Raw genomic sequence first — 19,112 nt, 5'->3', positions numbered from 1 at the left:
AATCCTCACATTTGGGGCACTGGAACAGAAGGATATTTGGCATTTTTTCACTTGATGAATAGCCTGATTATGAAAATTCGTGCAAACGTTGTTGTTGCACTTCCTTTAGATCAGCTCATTAACTGATTTAAAGTTAAAAAACAATGTGTTTTTTCTGTGAAACTCCGTTATTCATCTCTACACCACAACATAACCCATCTGATCAAACTGCTAATTTATTAATTATGTCAGCTGTAGTCAAAGAGTAAGGAAAATGCCAAAATGGGGCCACAGTACTGACATCTTTTTCTGTTTTTTAGAGTGTTGATATCCCAGTTCAAAAACTGTTAAGTACTGTAAGAGACAGGAGTTGCTATTTCAGACTTGTGAAGCCCAGTGAGACTTTATGTGACATATTGGCTGATTTAAATAGACTTGAGTTGACAAATGGGACTGAAAACACAACCTCTTTGGCAGAGAAAATGAAAAGCTTATGGTCTACAAAGTAAATCAACTCCTTTCTTAAGCCAGGACGCTCAGAACTGCCACTGAAGGGAACACCTGCTAAATATGGAGAATCTTACCTTATAAACATTACCTGGGTTTTACTAAATATTGAAGGTTACACAACAGGTTCTCTGGGATAAATTTGGCCTACAAAACCTGCACTGCGATAAATGTTAGAAGTATTCCCTCGTGGATTTAATTAACCAAATAATTTGCTTTATTGAACATATAAGATGCCTTCACACAGGTAACAAAAACAGACAACTGATATGCTTGAAATGAAAAAAGAAAAACCCACATTTTATTGCACTTAAGTTATAAGAAAATAAAATTCTAAGTGAATCAAACAAATACACAATCCCTTTAAGGTTTTTTCTGTCTGTTTTCTTTTTTGCCAGGCAGTTTACATGAACTGAAAAAATAAAACACCTGCAACAAATCTGATTTCTCAAACCAGATCATAAATTAAAACAGAGGGAGAAAACAACGAGAGGAGATAGAGCAAGATTGTTTTCTTTTTTTCTTTTTTAATATACAGTGTTATACCACTTTCACAGTTCAGCTTGAGTTGTGACTCTTGGAGATTGAGACGATTTTTCGTTTGGCTACAATGTTTCTGTTCACGTTTGTTGCCTTTTGTGTTTTTATTTTTCCCACTGACAAATCCACGAGTCTGCGGCCGATTTCGACTGCGACACATGTAACACTAAGACTCCCGGCAGCTCGACCTGTCAGTTGATGCTTGTGATGGTCTCCTCTGTTGCTTCAGACATCTTTGAATGGAACAACAATCACACACGGATACGGACAGTTCTCTCATTCACGTGTTAAAACCGATAACGTCTGCTAGTTTTTTTTCTTTGCCAGTCCACACAGCATTTGTACATTTCCCCAAAGAACAGGCTGAAAGAGCTTTGTCCCAAGGAATGTGTTCACAAGTTGCCCATTAACACGCTAACACACGCACTCATGCACGCACACACACGCACGCCAACAGTGTACATCCCCTTGTTTCCTCTCTGCAGGCGATCCCGTCAGTATCTGTCGGACACGCTCCCTCCTCTCAGCCTCGTAGAGGCACGTTTGGCTCAAGTTTCAGTGGCAAAAACAAACAAAAATAAAACAAAAATGTCGGATGTTATCTTTTGTCATCTTTTGTTTAAGTCCAAACATATAGAGTTCAATTTGGAATTTTGCCTGGGACTAAAACGTCGCAGCAAGTAAAAGTTCCCTCTCTCTTTTTTTCCATTCATCTAGCAGCATAAATACAGTTTGGCCACTGGGGGAAAACAGTAGAGGGGGAAGGGGGCCGGGTGGAGGTGGGGGGGTTCAGGGGCATTAATCCACAGCGCTTAGAGCAAAGAACCTTTACTTCCTTTTGTCACAGCACCGGCATTGAGGAAACCACCCCAGCTAGACTCTGAAAAATTCTGGACAGCATTGATGTTTGCGTGGAGACGGAGCTCCAAACCCAGGTATGTAGAAGACAGAAAGGAAGAACAAACAACTCAAATAAGAAGACGAATAAAAGAAAAAAAAAAACCCTTGTGACATAATGACAGCAAACCTAAACAGAGCAGCTTTCTAATACTGGGATTTGTTGCTGTTGGCAACCGCGAGGAAAGAAAACAAAAAACAAAAGAGAAACCCCTTTCATATGAAAAACCAAAAAAAAAAACGTCTTGAAATTCACAGTTGTGTTTGTGTGCGATATTGTAAAGAAATCAAACTACTGAAACCAAGTGGAGAACAATAAGAACGGAAATGGAGTGACAAGAAACGAGCCTGATTACAGGCTGAACTCTCTCCTCAACAACAAGCAGCTCGTCAGGTGGAACTGTGAGTGTGGAAATTTAGCTTTAAACCAACTTCCTCAATCTTTTCCACTTTCCGGTTGGCTGTTTTGAGTGTATGTGTGTGTGGGCGCGCACTGATGGGAGGGGTGGGGGTGGGAAGGGGGTCTTTAAAAAATAATATATCTCTGTACATCTCAAAATCTGTCAGGCTTGAGCGAAACCAAGTCTCTGTGCGAAACCGACCCCGAACCGAAAGGGTTGAGAGTCGCTTCAAAAGAGTTCAGTCGTCATTCCTTTTCTTCCACTCTTCTTTCTCCCAGCCAATCACGGGACAGACCGGTCGTGTGCCCCCCCTCGCCTCGTTTCCAGCCCAGTCCCCTCCGACTCCACCTCGTACTGGTGGGAGGGGGTCAAAAGCAGGGGCTGAACACATGTGAGGGTCTGTGGCTCTGTCGGTAACGTTTGCCCCAAGGGGGGGACGGGGGAAGATAATGGTAGAGGACAGGACAGCCCACAGGTGGCGGTGGTGGTGGTGGTTGTAGGTTTTGCGAGTTTGGGTGAAGAGTTCTGGGCTTCGGCCCTCCGGTTTCTGGGTGCCTCATCTCCCATTCCCTCTCTCTTCCTTCCTCTCCGTGGTTCGCTCTCTTCGTCCTTCCCCACCGCGTCCCTTCTCACTTCATGTCCACGTCAAAGTCCAGCACCAGCAGCTTGGTCTCCTCTGTGCCGTTGCGGCTGCCCACCGCGCACACCAGCTTGGTGTTCGAGGCCCGGATGCGCCACACCACACCGCCGCTGCCGCCACTCTCCAGAGTCACCAGGTTTCGGATGAACTCGCCCGTCTTCAGGTCCCACAGTTTGACTGTGCCATCGTCCGAGCTGGTGATGACAAAGTTCTTGTTGAACTGGAGGCACGTCACGGCGCTCTGGTGCTTGTGGGGACCTGAACACACAGAGAAAGAAACAAATGATTAGAGGGACGAAGTGTGAGGTACAGAAAGGACAAACTTTCCACCACTGCTCGGAGCTTTTATAGGAATTTGGTCCCACTAGAGGAACCCGGGTCTAAATTTAGTTCTTTATCATATTTCCTAACCTCCAAAAAGTGCCTGCTCCAGAGCTAGAAGTTTCTGATAGGCCAGGAGACATCAGGAGCAGCACTTAACTGTCTAAAACATGAAGCGTCCTGGCCGCATTAGTAGCACAACTCTCACTGTCTACTTACTGCTAGAAAATGACTCAAAACTTTCACTGTGCTCTGTATGATCAGGACCATGGGCTTTAGTGATGATTGGATTTTAAAGCGCCTAAAAAAGACAGATTGTGTGAACTAGAAATATTTTATTTGCACACAACTGGCAGATCGTGTTCTGGTGCACTCATGTGGCGCTACAGCTACGGTAGTAGTAACATGAATTAAAACTTCACAAACTCACAGCGGGAAAAAAAACATCACGACGACGGTGTTGTTGTCTTGATGCATGTAATAAATTATGTCTTGAAGAAGCAGCTGTTTTGAGTTATCATGCTAATTTATCCAACTAACCTTTAAATTCTTCAAAAGTCATAGAAATGTAAGCAGTAATGCACAAAAGAGAACTTTTAGTTGACTGATAATTCCAGCAGGGTTTTCTCCGATGTTTTACAGCAGAAGTAGACCACCCCGCCGCCAACATATAAATTAATAGTTTTATGAACAGAGTTTGTCTGTTGTTTAGTCCGTCATCATTTAACAAAACTGATCATGACAAGAGACCTTTACAGCCTCTACTGAACAAACTCATGGGAGAAACTGGGAATGCACAGTCCAATATTTCCCAACCCATTTTGGCCGATCGCTGGTGTAGACATCAATATATGAACATATATTTTTCCACCTAATTTTAAAATCGAGTCAAGTCTCTCCTACAGCATCATTAACATACTATTATCCCTACTCTTATCGCTCAATGGCAGATGCAAACATAAGATACTTTTCAAAGTAATACATTTTTTTTCCTGTGGTTTCTTTTTTCTAAACAAATTTGTCGTTATGATCGGCATGATGGCTCGTATGATGGGCAGTTACATTTGTAGTGTTGAAGGAATGTCACTGAGCATCCCTAGAGGAAACCCAGTTACCCAGCTACAGTTCCTGGTATAAACGCAGAGTAATGTAGTGGGTGGAGTTGTGGATGGGTACATTTAAAATGAACAAGTGTTGTAGCATAAGAACCCAGATAGAGACGGGAGAACTGGAAACAAATCCTCTGTGAGCCAGAGAGACGAAGGGAAAAAGCATCTCTTGTGCTCCTGAAGCCGTTGTGAGTGCAGTGAGGTGTTGAGGAGGAGCTGCAGCGACATGCCAGGACTCAGGCCTGTCGCTGTCACGTAGGCTAAGCAGCTCCAGCTACACCTCCGTCTGCCGTGTGTGTGTGTGTGTGTGTGTGTGTGTGTGTGTGTGCTGGGCTGGCAGCTGGCAGGAGGCCACAGTTAAAGTGAAGATGGCGGCTCTCCTCTCGGAGCCTTTCACTGAGGTGACTTTATTTGTGACTGTGCGTGTGCGGTGGCTTCAGATTTCCCCGAGGGCTTGAAAATGATATCTTAATTAAATCAATTAGGGCGACACAAAATACAAACAAGCGCAGAATCAAGTGCTGCCAAATGAAGTGCTTTTACTGAGGTTGCTATAGCAGCTCTTTCATTCACACACGTTTTAATTTCTTTCCGCTTTCACAATCCATTCGGAGAGAAAATTTGTCGAAATCTCACGTCAACAAGCGTTCACATTTTTTTTTTCCATTTCTGTCTCTCGGTTAGATCAAAGGCTGTGTTATTTACCCGAGTATACAATGCTGCTCTGCACCAACCCCCAACATGCCTGCCTCTCTCCGCCCTCCCTCCTCTTCCTCCATTAACACAACAAAGCCTCCTGCTCCATCATTACCTACACTCTCTTCAGCTGACAGTGGCGACCTTGTTGTCGGCCTATTGTCTTATCAAAACACACTAATGAATGGCTGAAATTGTCCGCTGACCTAATTATATGACCTACAAAGTTCCCTTGGCCCTCGTCTCCTCACTGTAGTCACCCCCTCTTCACAAGACACACACACACACACACACATCCTCCCCCTTGTTGGTCTTATCCGTCCCCTCTCTCTTCAGCCTCTCACTGGGGCATCCTTTTGTTCAGCGGGTGTGTGTGTGTCTGTGTGTGTGTTGGTGTTTGTAGGAGTAGCACACGGGGTTGTAGTTTGCTAATGAGGGCATTTAGGGGTGGGGCGCTGCTGGTTGCTGCTGCTATTCAGCAAAGGATTTCCAACATCCTGTGAGGCTCCAGCGCTGCTAATGGAGTTTAAACTATTCAAACAGACACAAAGGAAATGAGACTGTAATCGGGTCCAGCAGGCCCACAAGGTGTTGGCTCACACACACAAACAGGTCGTGTCGTCTGGGTTTTAATTGGACTCTCAGTCCCATCTTGTGTGCTTTCTGTCGTTGTTCAGGACTGGAGATGCCATTTTTCTACGTGTAGTTACATATTTACAGTTTAGTGTACATCTGAGTGGTTCTGCAGCCTGTTGCTTAAACGCTCGTCTTTGTACAGCAGCACCATTTTATACTGTAACAAAGTTGACTGTGATCTAAACATTGTTGGAGCAAGACGTGTCACCTGCTGTAGTATTTTATTCAGGTAGTTGGTGCTGCAACTAATAATTATATTCATCATACATTAATCTGTTGATTAATTGATGCATAACATGTCAGAAAAAGGTCAGAAAATGGTGAAAAATGTTTGCATACTCAGAGGACAAAAGAAACCAGAAAATGTTCACACTTTGCAGCTCTGCAGGTAACACAAAGCACAAAGACATCACCAACTAGACAGAAGTTAAGAGACCGCAGCAGACTAAAAGGAAAAACTAACAGTAGTTCCCAGTCTTTTTAGTCTGATCAGCTCAAGAACCCCTTCATCAACCTCTTGTCATGTTCCAAATGTCCTGATTGGAATTGATTTTAGACTGGATGTTATTTCTAATTTGATTGTTACAATATGTTTTTCATATAAGCACTTCTCTGCTCACTCACTAGTTGTTACTCTATTCATGTTTTTTTAATCTTATTTTTATATAACACTCTCTGTGACCTCTACTTTTGACTCTTGAGCTGCTGAAACAACTAAATTTCCCCAGTGAGGGAACATTAAAGTTCATCTTATCTTAATTTTCCCCCAGCAGTGTTCAGGTGTTAGGTGACACGGTATGAGGATGTACAGCCTGTTTATCAAAGTGTGATTCCCATTTCCAGTTTCTCAAATAAAGCATCCCCTGGCAACTGCAGAATTATCCCCTGAGCTTAAGAATCACTAATGTTTGATTTAACATGCGAAGTAGCTAACATACATACACACTGTACAATACATATAATGTGTGTTTGTGCAAACATTATGAATAATTCCCTCCTTGATTATACTCCTCATACACCGTCAGCTGCAGACACATGGACACAAAAGGGTTCTGTTTATTTTACTTGTCGTAGCATAGTGGCTTTGTGGACAAGTTTGAATGGTCACAACAAATTGGAGGTGCACAGATGTATGCACACACTCTGATGATGAAATTTATGTCACGTGGAGCCTAGCGTATTCATGGAAAGGTTTGGGGCAGCTCAGTGGTTAGCACCTTTGCCTCAGCGCATGAAGGTAGCGAGTATGAAACCCCTATTAGTCCCTGCAATTTATTTAACCTTTCTGCCACAACAAGAAGTAATGAGTGATCATCTGTTTGGTAGAGGTGTACATTTTAAGTTCTACCTCAACTCGTTTGGACAAGGCTTCATTTAAACAGAGCTGGGAGGACAGCACGCTGCGACGGTGGACTCGCTCACCTTGCAGTGTTTGCAGGCACTGGCCCGTCTTGATGTCCCAGATCTTGACAGTGGAGTCTGCGTTGCCTGAGACCAGGATGTTGTCTTTGAGCTCCATGCCGCTGGTGAGGGACTGATGCCCCGTTAGTGTGTGGATGCAGTTGCCCGTCTCCACGTCCCAGACCCTTATAGACGTGTCCAATGAGCCGCTCACCACGTGGATCCCATCAAACTAGAAGACAGAGAGGATCAAAAGTTCAGCCTCCAGTGTACTAAATATTGATGGAATTCATTTTAAATTGAAGCTCGTTCCCATCAGTAACTGTCAACCTGAGCTTGCTGCTGATGCGGTACTTGATGCCCAAATAGCATACTTTTGTTTCTATTAACAAACTTAAGATTAAACTCATTGAAATGAATGAATTTTATTGATCTGTGCAACTTTTCTTTTCTTTCCCACGTCCAACAGTAGAGCATCAACACTTTGAAAGCCTAACGATGCAGCGTGCTACAAAAACCAATCTATCAGTGCAGTAAACAGCCTCCTCTCACCTCGCTGTGTGATGGCACCAGCTAAAGTGCACTGTAATCACACAGAGTGGGTGAGAGGACATCTTAGAGGACACAGAGGAATGAACAAACAAAACAGCCGCGCACACACGTTTGGAGAGGACACATTAAAACATCATAAAAGAGAAGAAAAACATTAAGTGCAATCTGATTAGATTGACTTGTCTGTGGCTTCTTGTGAGACACAGTGGAAAAGAAACTACCTCAACACAAGCAGAGGTATTTTAAATAACAGACACTGAACAATTATATATAGGGTAAATACATATCAGTGAGGTTCACGGTCTTAGAATCAATAAATTGAATCATGTTGCACCACACAAACTAGTTTTTATGCAGAGATAAGGTGTTACTACATATTTGCACCCAGTAACTTCCTGATGTAACAGGTACTAATGAACCAACTGACAAAACATTGGCTTGCTAATGTGTTAAGTCTTAAGTGTAAAGGAGGCACTTCAGATTATGAGAGACACTTGATCTAAATTGCTGTTTATAAATGATAAAAACTCACAAAATCTAAGTGTTTATGTCATTGTTTTCAGCATGAATCTTTGAGTGCCTGGGATGCATGGTGCTAAAGAGAAAAATCACTGAAGGACTGTCCTCACCAAGAACTATAACCGTAAAAAAAAAAATATTGTTTAAAGAAATCGTTATAACTCAAGTGGATGGAGGAGTCCAGACTGCAACTTTATAGTTGTGGTGTGGACCATTCGCTTGAGTTAGAGCGAGTTTTAGAACAATATTGTTAAGTTACAGTTATAGTTCTTGGTGCGGACGGCCCTATTCTGGACTTATTCTGCAGTAAATTTTAAGAATTTATGTAACGTTATTGTGTCATAACTGCTTCTGCATGTATTTTCTTTAAATATCATTTTATGTATTTAATTTCTCTTTCTGTCATTCAGTGCACATCCTCCAGCATATGTAGATCTATTTGAGAGGTGGGAGTTGGCTTGTGTTTTGTTTATTACATGTTATGCTCACTATCACTGTGATTTATGTTACTTTTTACCAATGCATAGCGTGAACTCTAATAAACATTTGATCACAAATAAATAAATAGATGATGATGTAGGAAAGATAGAGAATAAGATTTTTTTAAATGACATTTAACTTTGCTTCTTTCCCATGTTGTTCTCTCCTGACTAGATCCTTGCTTGTGTTGTATCAGCTCTCTTTAGATAAAAATGTCTGCTAAATTAAATTGTAATAACTGTAACTAAAATAACTCTGAATGACAAAATATTACAACAGTAACTTAAGTTAAGTTAGCATAATCTGACACTTTTCTTTCATTCTGAACTGAATGAATCCTAGAAACTCTGAAACACTTCCTTGTTACTGCATACAGATACAAATCCAACAAAGATCTACCTTTGCCAGAACAGTTTAGTTCATTAGGCTGCATACAACTGTTGTTTTTGAATGTTATGTCACAGTTTGTGATGCTGCAGTGACTTCCTGTTCACATAGTTAATTGCTTTTTAGTGGAATGCACAACAGATGTTTCCTAACAATCAGTTTACACATTTTTTATGTAACTTTTATGAGGTAGGTAGGTTTGAGGTACTCTCCTTCAAACAGTCTCATTTTTCTGTAAGATTTAGTATTCCTTAACGTTTAATGGTACAGTTTTTTTTAATAGCAAATTACTAGTTTAAAAGCAGCTAGTAGGTTTGAAAAAGGTGCTGTAACCAATTCTGGCAAAACATAGTTGATCGTTGAGTCTCATACTGAGGTCGTCAGATACTGACGTTTTGGGAACAAGACTCACAAATCAGCTAGCTTACTGACATGTGAGTGGCCAAAGTCTCCCATCATGAGCTAGATTTTATCTTGAGCAGAAGTTGAATTTTCTCTTCTAGCTTTAAATTTTATCTAGGAACTGGGGATACGAGCCTCTCAATGTCGATCTCTAAACTTGGCTCCTGTATAAATGCAAAAAAAACCCCCAACCAGTGTGTCTGAAGCTGCTCACCTGTAATGAGTACACTCTGTTGGTGTGGCCCTGCAGTGTGTGGAGGCAGGTCTCCGTCTCAGGGTCCCACACTTTGACCATGAAGTCGTAGGCACCGCTGACCACCCGCCGCCCGTCGTACTGGACGCAGCGCACCGCCGCCACGTGGCCCATGAGGACGTGTAAACACTGACCTGTCTCAATGTCCCAGACGCGCAGTGTGGCATCACGAGAGCCACTGACCACCCTGAGAGGAAATCAAACACGCACAAAGAAGAGTATAAGTGTGAGTGCAGCACAAACAATTAAAATTCAACAGAAGCCTTTATGTTGAGTGTCACTGTCTGGAGCGTCTCCCATTCTCTAAGAGTGAATTCAATACTCTATACAACTCTCCCATTCATACACTGGCAGCTGCATTGACAGAATAACGAGGCAGGTATGAACATTTTCTTTCACTCCTCTGACAACGAGAAACCTACAGCATCACGTTCATGTTCAAACTTGAATGTACAAAAACACCTATTTAACTTAAAGAGCCGCCCTGCAGCAGTGTCTTCACCCAGAACGGAAAACGAAAGACAGATTACAGAAGAGGAAACTCCCTTAAGGGAGGATTGTTACTCAAGTTTCACATTTTTCAGATTATTACTGTAAGAATTGTTTGGACCAAGGATGTTATTAAAAACTGAGACACTTCTTTATGCGACTTCCACCGGATTCCCGACACTTCAATAAAGACTGACACAGACACTCCTCAATATTATGGACTGATCTCTATCACAGGCTATTCAGATTTGAAAAATATTCTGTGAATACACACAGCTCACACCCCTTATTCATAAAATGCCTGGCGGTGCAACATAGATGGAAATCACCAACATGTTATTCACTGTCTGCCTGCAGCTCACAGCATTTCCAGAGTGAGTAAGTAATCAAATGCTACACAAAAACCTTGGTGGGCCCTAAGGCGAAAAGAGCACTCTGAGTCTCCGGAGTGTAATACAGAGTGAATGAGTGAGCAGCAGTTCACTTAAGACGGCTCACAGGGTCTATTTAATCACTATGAGACCACATGCTCACTTCCATACACACACTGTCCCCTTACAGGGCTGCAGAGATGCTCTTTTTGCTGGGTGGGATCGCTGTTAAGTCAGGCGTTATGATTTTAATAATAACAGAGCAGATGGGACATTAAATGAATAGTTCAACATTCTGGGACAAACACTTTACTTGCTTTCTTGCTGACAGTTAGATGAGGAGATTTACACTTCAGTTTTTGCATGATTAAAACAGGCCGGATGTTAAGTTTATCTGGGCAGCGCCAGGCTGGCCGTTTCCCCCTGCCTCTAGTCTTTATGCTAAGCTAAGCTAGCTAGCAGACAATGATGGCAATAGCTTTGTATTTGCTGCACAGACATGAGAAATAATCTTCTCATCTAACTCTCAGCATGAAAATGAAAAAGCATTTTTAACAAAAAATCAAACTATTCCTTTAAGAAGAAGAAATAAATCTTTACATTTATGATTTATGAAACCTCCTGGATCGAAAACATAATTACTTTCATACTAGGGCAATAACTACATTTAATCCAGTGCAATAATTAAACTCATACTAGTTAAATAATTACTGAGCATTAATACACCTAATCTAGTGCAAAACTGAATTGTATTTATGTATTAATTATACTTAATATTTCAGAGCCTGTGTTGTCAGCAGTGGATGCTTCTTTGCTGAGGTTGTTTTGTGTTTGTTGGTTTTTTTTTTTTGCACTGAGCAGGAACAATTCAATTTCATTGTATTCTGTACAATGACAATCTTTTCTGGTTTCTTATTCTCTTAATTAACTTATTATTTTTTGGGTTCGTTAGTCAGAAAATAATGAATAATGGTTATTATACTTTGCTGAAGGCAAAGTGCCTTTCTTTTTTGCATTTTTTTTTTGGTTTTTATTTTGGTTACTGTTTAATACTTCTCAATGTCATTGCCAATATTCATTTTCAATTTTAATTTATTTTAGTTTACTTAAATTATTAAATTTATACACTTTCATTGTTATCCATTAGGCACTGGATATTGCATTTACTCCTGATTTTCTCCTGACACTTTCAATTGATCACTCTATTGTTTTTATTTTTATGTTCCCGTAGTTTTTGAGCAATCTGGCATGAGAATTTCCTTCGGGATTAATTAGTTCTATCTTATCTCTTAATGATGCACAAGACAAAAAGAGCAGCAAATCCTCACACACTTGAATGTTCAGTATTTGTGCTTGAAAAATCTGTCATCAAAACAGTTATAAGATTAATATTGTGTCAATCAAGTCATCAATTACTTGAGTAACACTTCCAGCTGTGGATTTATATGTGAAAACTGCATCATACTAAAAGCTCTACTGTGCCAAAATACACAAAAGATTTGTTTTTTTAAATTTACACTGGCTTATTAAGGCTTAACGGTGAGATTGCCTCATACCTTTTCTCATGTAGGTGCATGCAGCGCACTGTTGAGGTATGCCCATAGAGGGTGTGGATACATTCTCCTGTCTCTGCGTTCCAGACCTTGAGTGTGCGATCAGTGGAGCCGCTGATAATAATGTTGTCTCTCATCTGGGATGACCACACGCCCCCTGTGTGGCCCACCAACGTGCGCAGACACTGAAAAGACAACAGAAGAAGAAGAAAAGTCTTGATCAGTACAGTCACTCCTCACTGTCACTGCAGACTTTGACTGAAGTTTCAAAGACATTCAGGGTGATTTTATTCATATTTAAAACATTTGAGTTTAAGAACTTGTGAAATCACATTTGCAATTTTTCCTCCACTATGACCTCGAAATGCCTTCAGGGGAAAAAAAAGACAAGTAAAATGAGATTTGTGTGACCTTTCAGGGAAAACAGGACTTCAGTCACTCCATACCTGCTGCTGCACTGGGACAAAATCTCTCCCTGAGCTTTTATAATTGCTTTTACTTATCTGTTGGAAAAGCAGGCGATTCATTCTCTTTGCAGGGTTGACAACTGTCTTCAATAAAGGAACGCGCCCATTCATCCTCATTAGGGATGCTAGATTAGCTATTGATTACTGCAGTTATGGAAATCTTTCTGATCAATTGAAATTGCGGCTCCACAGTTTGTCTCATTTGTCCCTCGATTTAATTATCCTAAATGCATTAAATTAAAATTCTTTGGGGAGAGGAGGGAAGTGCGGAGGTGGTCGGTGGCGAGCGCTGTGGTTATGTCGGGTTCAGAGTGGAGTGTGTTGCTGAGGTGTACAACATGTGACCCCCTGACTGCAGCTGATAAGCCGCTGAGCAGTGAATGGCGGCGCAGGGCGAGAGGCTTTTATTGCGGCAAGTGAAAAAGGAAGATGATGCTGCAGCCTGTCTTCCCCCGCTCTCTGTGCTCCGATAAAGAGAATCACTTCATTAACTGGGGGCCAATGTGGCACGACCTTACAATCAACCTCACTCCACTGTTAAAAGTCTTACTTGTTTTATCACCATGGGCCTTTTTCTCAGCAGTGGAAAGAAGAATACTGCAGCTTGTCTAAATTACACTTGATTATACATTTAAAATATGGCAGGAACATGGCTTATGGGGAATATTGTGGTGCATCATCTGGATTCTGGCTGTCCACATTTGCGATAAATATTTGCCTTTGCTTTTGGAACACAGTCCTGCAGTTTATTGTGAATCATACTCTCAAGGATGCAAGGTTTTTCCTGGTGAATCGTAGCCAACGGTTGAGGTTCCAAGAACAAGAATCAGAGTGTGTGATTAGAGCCTACTCAAACACTGCGTGGGAAGACAGAATACCTGAAATGAAGGGCTTAGGCTTCTTTATCTGTCACTGAAACAAACATAAAATTCAGCTGTCCTTGAGAGTGAAAGAAGATTTGCATTCTTTTAATGAACCTGTGGAGGACCTTTTTTTTTAAGACGTGGGTTTTCACAGACTACTTAACATTGGAATTATATTTCCTGTTTATTTAAAGGACAAACAGTGGAAGGGCATCCAGTGCAGCAGCCTTACACCTCTTCCGGACATATAGAAAGCGAGCAAACTCAAGCGGATAAAGCACAAAAAAAAAAGTTCAGATATAGTACGAACAATGTCACAGTGCAAGGAGGGGGACGACTTTTATTTTGCCACCACTTGTGATTTCTACTTCTACAAATGTTCAAGTGTCCAAGTTATTTATTCAAACCAACAATGCTGAATTTAATAATTCCCTCAGCTACAAAAAATAATTTTCATTCTTTTTGAGATGTGCCACTTATTAACCTCGTGAATTAGTCTCTCATTGTCCATGTTGACTGCTGATTGGAGGGGAAACGGAAACAGCAAGGACATTAGCATCACTTCTCACCAATAAAAGTAGGCTGAAGTTGAAGCAAGTGTGTGAAACGTTGCAAAAACAGGACCAGGCTGAGCGGTTTTAAAAAGAAGTCACACATCACTTAGCCCGTCCTCTGATGCATGGAATAGGTTAGGACATTTTCACTGGGAAAAACTGAAACAATCTGATGTTTGCTTGTTTGCATCACTTCCAGTCAGGAAGCCATGTCAGAGCTCTGGACCATGAAAGTTGTTTTGTCTTTGTACTGAAAATGCTTCATTGGCCTTGGCAGGAAATATCTGAAAATAAGGATCAACTTGGCTAAAGCTGCATGCAAGAATAAACTTCCTCAGGTCAAGCCATCACATCATTACAGACTCACACTGCGTGATCAAAAGATGAACCAGGCTACAGCCTACATTATGTATTCTTAAAGTTTGCCTAATGGTTTTAATATATTTATTTTTATTTTTTGAAAGATTTCGCAGCTTGACAGTAAAGAAAGACAGAAGGACGAGAAAGAGATATTTGAGATGTCCCGTGCTGCTTTGAGTTTGTCTATAGTGCTCATGGAAAATGCACATTTTTGCTTGGCTAGCGGAGTCTACTTAACAAAACCCATGAGTAGTTCTGTTTAGAAAAGTTTCTTAATTTAGGTTAAGTTTCTAATAACCGCAGCAACAATGGCGATGATATATGCTATGTTAATGTTGAACAACGAAGTCAACCAACGATTAAAACCAACATGGTCAAAAAACTAGCCACATTTTTTAAAAAATAAGACAATTTTCATTTCTGTTTTGCGCTCTGACAAGTTGCAATTGTTATGTGCAATAATGTAGGGCTGACTGAATGCATCCAAGTTGCTAGTACTGTTGCTATGGTATGCTATAGTTTTTTTTTGTTGGCTGCAACAAAACCAGGCAGAAGACTGATAAAGAGCAAAAAAATGGAGCTCCTGTACAGCATATAACTAGTCTTAACACAAGTGCACATTAAAACCAGGAATGTGCATGTGATACACGCGCACAAAACAGCCAGTATAAAGAGAGTATTGATGTATTTAAAGCAAAGTATTTAAGTTTGAGGAATGTATGATGCTTCAAAGCCTCAAAAATGGTATTCAGCACAGGCCCACAATAATGTACTCAATGGCATCCTGAGAGATAAAGTAATTAACTCTGCTGTTGCATCCTCCATTATTTTCTATATGGAGGCTTCAGCCAACTGAGCCACCATGATGCTTCAAATGAAAACGCTGCTCTTGGCACGCTCTGTCCTGCAACTGCAAAAACTGACCATGTTCTCAGCTTCTTGAACAGACAAACGCTGGTGAAATAAGGCAGATAAATCAAAATGGTGAAGACTGAAGTTATTCTGAGCGCTGAGTGAGAAGGATTATGGCAACATGTTTGCACTTTTCCATTCGCTGAGCTGCTGATCTGATGACACGGTTCATGATTTACTGTATCACTTAAAATACTGACAGATATCACTTCACAGCTGCACTGTACTTTCCTTAACAGAAAAAAAAACATTATTATCACAGCTTCTCTTGTGCATTCTCACACATCCATGCATAAATGCTAAATGGCACTTCATTAATTTAATTTGACAAATTAAGTGGTAATTTCCCTATCTCTAATTATCTTAACAGTATCATTCTTAAGATCACAGCTATATGAGCAATCTCTAATCTCTGTTGTCTAAAAAAAAAGAGGAGGAGGTAATCTGGGTATCCATGCAGCTAAAGCATCTGGCAGAGGACACCTCTCTCTGGATATGACAGCAGTCCACAGGTCTGCCATCTTAGATCTGGCTGACAGCTGAGACTGCTGCTGACAGGCACCGCCAAGGACACGCGCCGCTCTGTTAAGCACCAGGCAGCCACCTTTGCAGCAATGAGATGTGTGCAGCTGTTTGGTGTGGAGAAGATTGACATCTTTCAGTGAAGCTGGAGGACACGCAAAGACAAAAGGTCCAGCAGGTGAAGACAGAACCTTCAAGTGTCGACTTGAGCAGGAAAACAAGCGTCCTGAAATCCCTGCAGATCAAAAATCTGAGCTGCACACTTTTAATTTCAAACTCTTGTGTTTCTTCAATCATTGACGCATTATTTTCCACCACAATCAAATCCCCATTGTCTCACCTGATCGCTAAGCAACGGCCCAGTTCTTTCAGAGGTGTGGAAGCATTTACATATAATGTGTTCATATAATAACTCCCTGATTGCCTCACAGCGAGGGTTCAATTCGCTGTGTTTTATATAACAAGGTAAATCAAGGGCAAGACAAAACTGGCTACAAAGATGAAACATTAACAATCATCTGTTTCAGTGTCTGATGAACCTTTGGAAACACTGCGCCAGAGTATCGGTATCTGATAAATATTTGTTCGAACCATTTATAATTTAAATCGTGTCCATGCAAACCCCCCTTTCATGGGACTCTTTGCTGTCTGTGCCAAAAAAGTGCCAATCGAGTTTGAAAAATACATGACTCACTAACAAATCTTTGAACAGAAAAAGCATATTGGACAGACTCATTAAACTATTGATAAAAACATCTGTTATGAGCTTGTCAGCATCATATCTGATGCACTATTTAGAGATGGGTTGGGGATTCCACGTGTAGAGAAAAATATGAGAACATTTTGAGGCTGAAAAGCAATATAACACCACTTGATTCACCCCACGTTGTCCCATCACAGGGGGAATCTTTTTGATGGCTCGAAATTGAACACAAGGTCTCCGAGTAAAAGCGGCACAAGTGGCTGAGGAGAAGTGTTAACGCCACTCTGCTCTACCTCTGGCACAACTTGTCTACGCTGTGACCAATTTCTTTTTCCGTCCTATCAATTCAAATCCTCTACCTACAGTGCAAGCCACCGGAGCTGCATTTCAAATCTCTCCTGTGAAGAAAAGGACAGGTGTAGCTGCTGATCTCTGAGAGCATGAGCCAATTTACCCTTGTAATCTATAATCGTCCACCAAAGTCATCGCTGATTTGCAGCGACTGCTTTCTCTGATGGATGAAAAACGACCTGATATCAAACATAATATCTTTTCAGAGCATGTAGGTTACGCAGCAAAGAAAACCACATCTTCAGTCTAATGCCAATGTTTAAAGACAACATCACAGCTCTTCATCTCCGTTGATCATCTCCTATTGATCCAATTCTGAGTAAGACCCGAGTTGTGGTGTTAGCGTCAGAGCTGTTGAAGGGTATCCTGAGCTTTCTTTGAAGTTGAAGGATTTATGTGAAAGATAAAAGTCGCCTCAAGGTCAAACAAATTATTTTTTAAAAGGAGGATTGAAGTAGATATTTTCTGAACAAGGTGGCTATTTGCAATATGAAGGACAAGAGGAATGGATACTTGCAGGAGCCACAAGAGCAGAGGTGCAATGGATCAAAAAATTCGCAGTTCACAGTTTTGATTCATGGATATTAATTAATTTTTTGGATCAAGAAAATTAAAAATGCACTTCTTTGGCTCTGATGTGGCTACCTCTCTCTGCCTGCAGTAACCACCGACTGCATACAAAATACAACATAAAATACAGAAAATAGATATATATACATTCTGTGGTAGTCAGCACAAGTTCATTGTTATTTTGTTATTTAAAAGTTTTTATTGTGAAGCAGCAAAATCAGAAAATGCTGGGTTTTCATTAACATTATCTTAACACGACTCCTGTACAGCATAAAGCGAACACTACACAGTAAAATAAAACAGATACCTGAGAGGACAAACAGCAACGCAGGAGAAAGTTCAAACCACAGAGATTCAGTTAGATGCTACAAAAGTGCCAAGAGCTGAACACACACTTTTAAAAATGTCTTTCTCTCTGGACTCCTGCACACACACTGAGTTCAGTCCTGTAACACATTTGTATTAGGAGTTGAGAAGGGTCAGTTGTCATGGGTTGTAGCACTTACCGAGATGTCAGTGCAAACTGTTTTGATTTGAGTCGGGTACACTTTGGCCCCAGTCAAGAGAAGGTCCATGCACGACTCGCCACAGCTCAGTCTCGTATAAAAAGTAATGGAAATGCAAATCAGCTTGGAATGGTTGAGGCCAAAAGTGCCAATGGAAAAGCCTCATGAGGTGACAGTGGTGAATAAAAACAGGCAGATATCTCAAACGGATCCAGACTCTGAGCAGCCGTGCACTTGGACCAGTTTGATTTTGAACATACAGATGAAGAAACAGTGCTGCTCTAGTAAGCAAGAGGAGCTGTGTGTCGAAGACAAGGCAGCGGATATTGCCAAGTAAAATAAGTATAAAACAAGTAAAAAGCTTTTGGGATTTCACTCAATGGAGGTGAAAGCAACAGCTTTTAAAATTAGGCGCTCTTCCAACTTTGCATCAAGATTTAGGGAATTATTACTTTAAAAAGTAACAGCACTAATAAAACTGTATTTCACACTATGTGGCGGGGTTATCCGTACGGATCCTGGCCAGCTACATTCCAGTACACCACTACACAAAAATTTGCTTGAAGCTAACGTAGGCAACTGGACTTGGCTTGAGGTGCAGTTACCCATGACAGCTCCTAAAGAATACCATAACCTGGATGACAGACACTGCATAAGAGGCATTCATCCAAGGGCCATGGCAAACTGTGTAACACCTCGAGATCCCTGATAGCCACTTTAAAGTCCTGAATCTCGGGGGACAAACTGACAGCGAGAAAAACACAGCAATCAAGTCCTCAAATACACTGGCGAAGACTATAAAGAATGTTGACAGCGGCAAGGAAAAACAAATGCAGGTGCTGGTAATCCCATTGTACTTTTACTTTATAGTTTTACCGGCATCGACAGCCACTTCACCCCGAAATGGTTGACTAGGCTTAATTGGCCATTCCTCTCGAGTGAGGGATTCTCTCCGTGGTGTTGAGAGCTAAGGAAGCAAAGAGATGAAAACCACAGAAGGGATGTGCTCTGAATGCAGCACCCAAACAGAAACAGATTTACCCTCATCTCTTCCTCATGACTAATGTAAACAAACAAGTCTGAGTCGGATTAACGTTGTAGAAACCATAGACAATATACTGTGTGTCTGTGTGACGCAAGACTGAGAGCTGGGTGGTTTTCACGGAGAAGC

The 19,112-nt window shown here is 41.2% G+C and overlaps 1 protein-coding gene across 4 annotated transcripts in view; it reads right to left on the bottom strand.

The window, feature by feature from the left end:
* Positions 1 to 759: 759 nt before the first annotated feature.
* Positions 760 to 19,112, bottom strand: part of fbxw7 (F-box and WD repeat domain containing 7) — a 159,564-nt gene continuing 141,211 nt past the window's right edge. For all 4 annotated transcript variants that reach the window (XM_084715114.1, XM_084715115.1, XM_084715116.1 and 1 more), the window contains 4 exons: positions 12,137 to 12,318; positions 9,682 to 9,907; positions 7,149 to 7,359; positions 760 to 3,222 (listed from right to left, as the gene is read on the bottom strand). In XM_084715114.1, coding sequence (XP_084571240.1) covers positions 2,954 to 3,222; positions 7,149 to 7,359; positions 9,682 to 9,907; positions 12,137 to 12,318 — 888 coding nt within the window. In that variant the 3' untranslated portion in view covers positions 760 to 2,953. The remainder of the gene's footprint in view (positions 3,223 to 7,148; positions 7,360 to 9,681; positions 9,908 to 12,136; positions 12,319 to 19,112) is intronic.

Source organism: Lutjanus erythropterus, chromosome 3, assembly GCF_056507025.1.
Source record: "Lutjanus erythropterus isolate fLutEry1 chromosome 3, fLutEry1.hap2, whole genome shotgun sequence".
Taxonomy (NCBI): Eukaryota; Metazoa; Chordata; class Actinopteri; order Lutjaniformes; family Lutjanidae; genus Lutjanus; species Lutjanus erythropterus.
The sequence above is the reverse complement of the archived record's forward strand: the minus strand, read 5'-3'. Positions and strand labels throughout refer to the sequence as shown.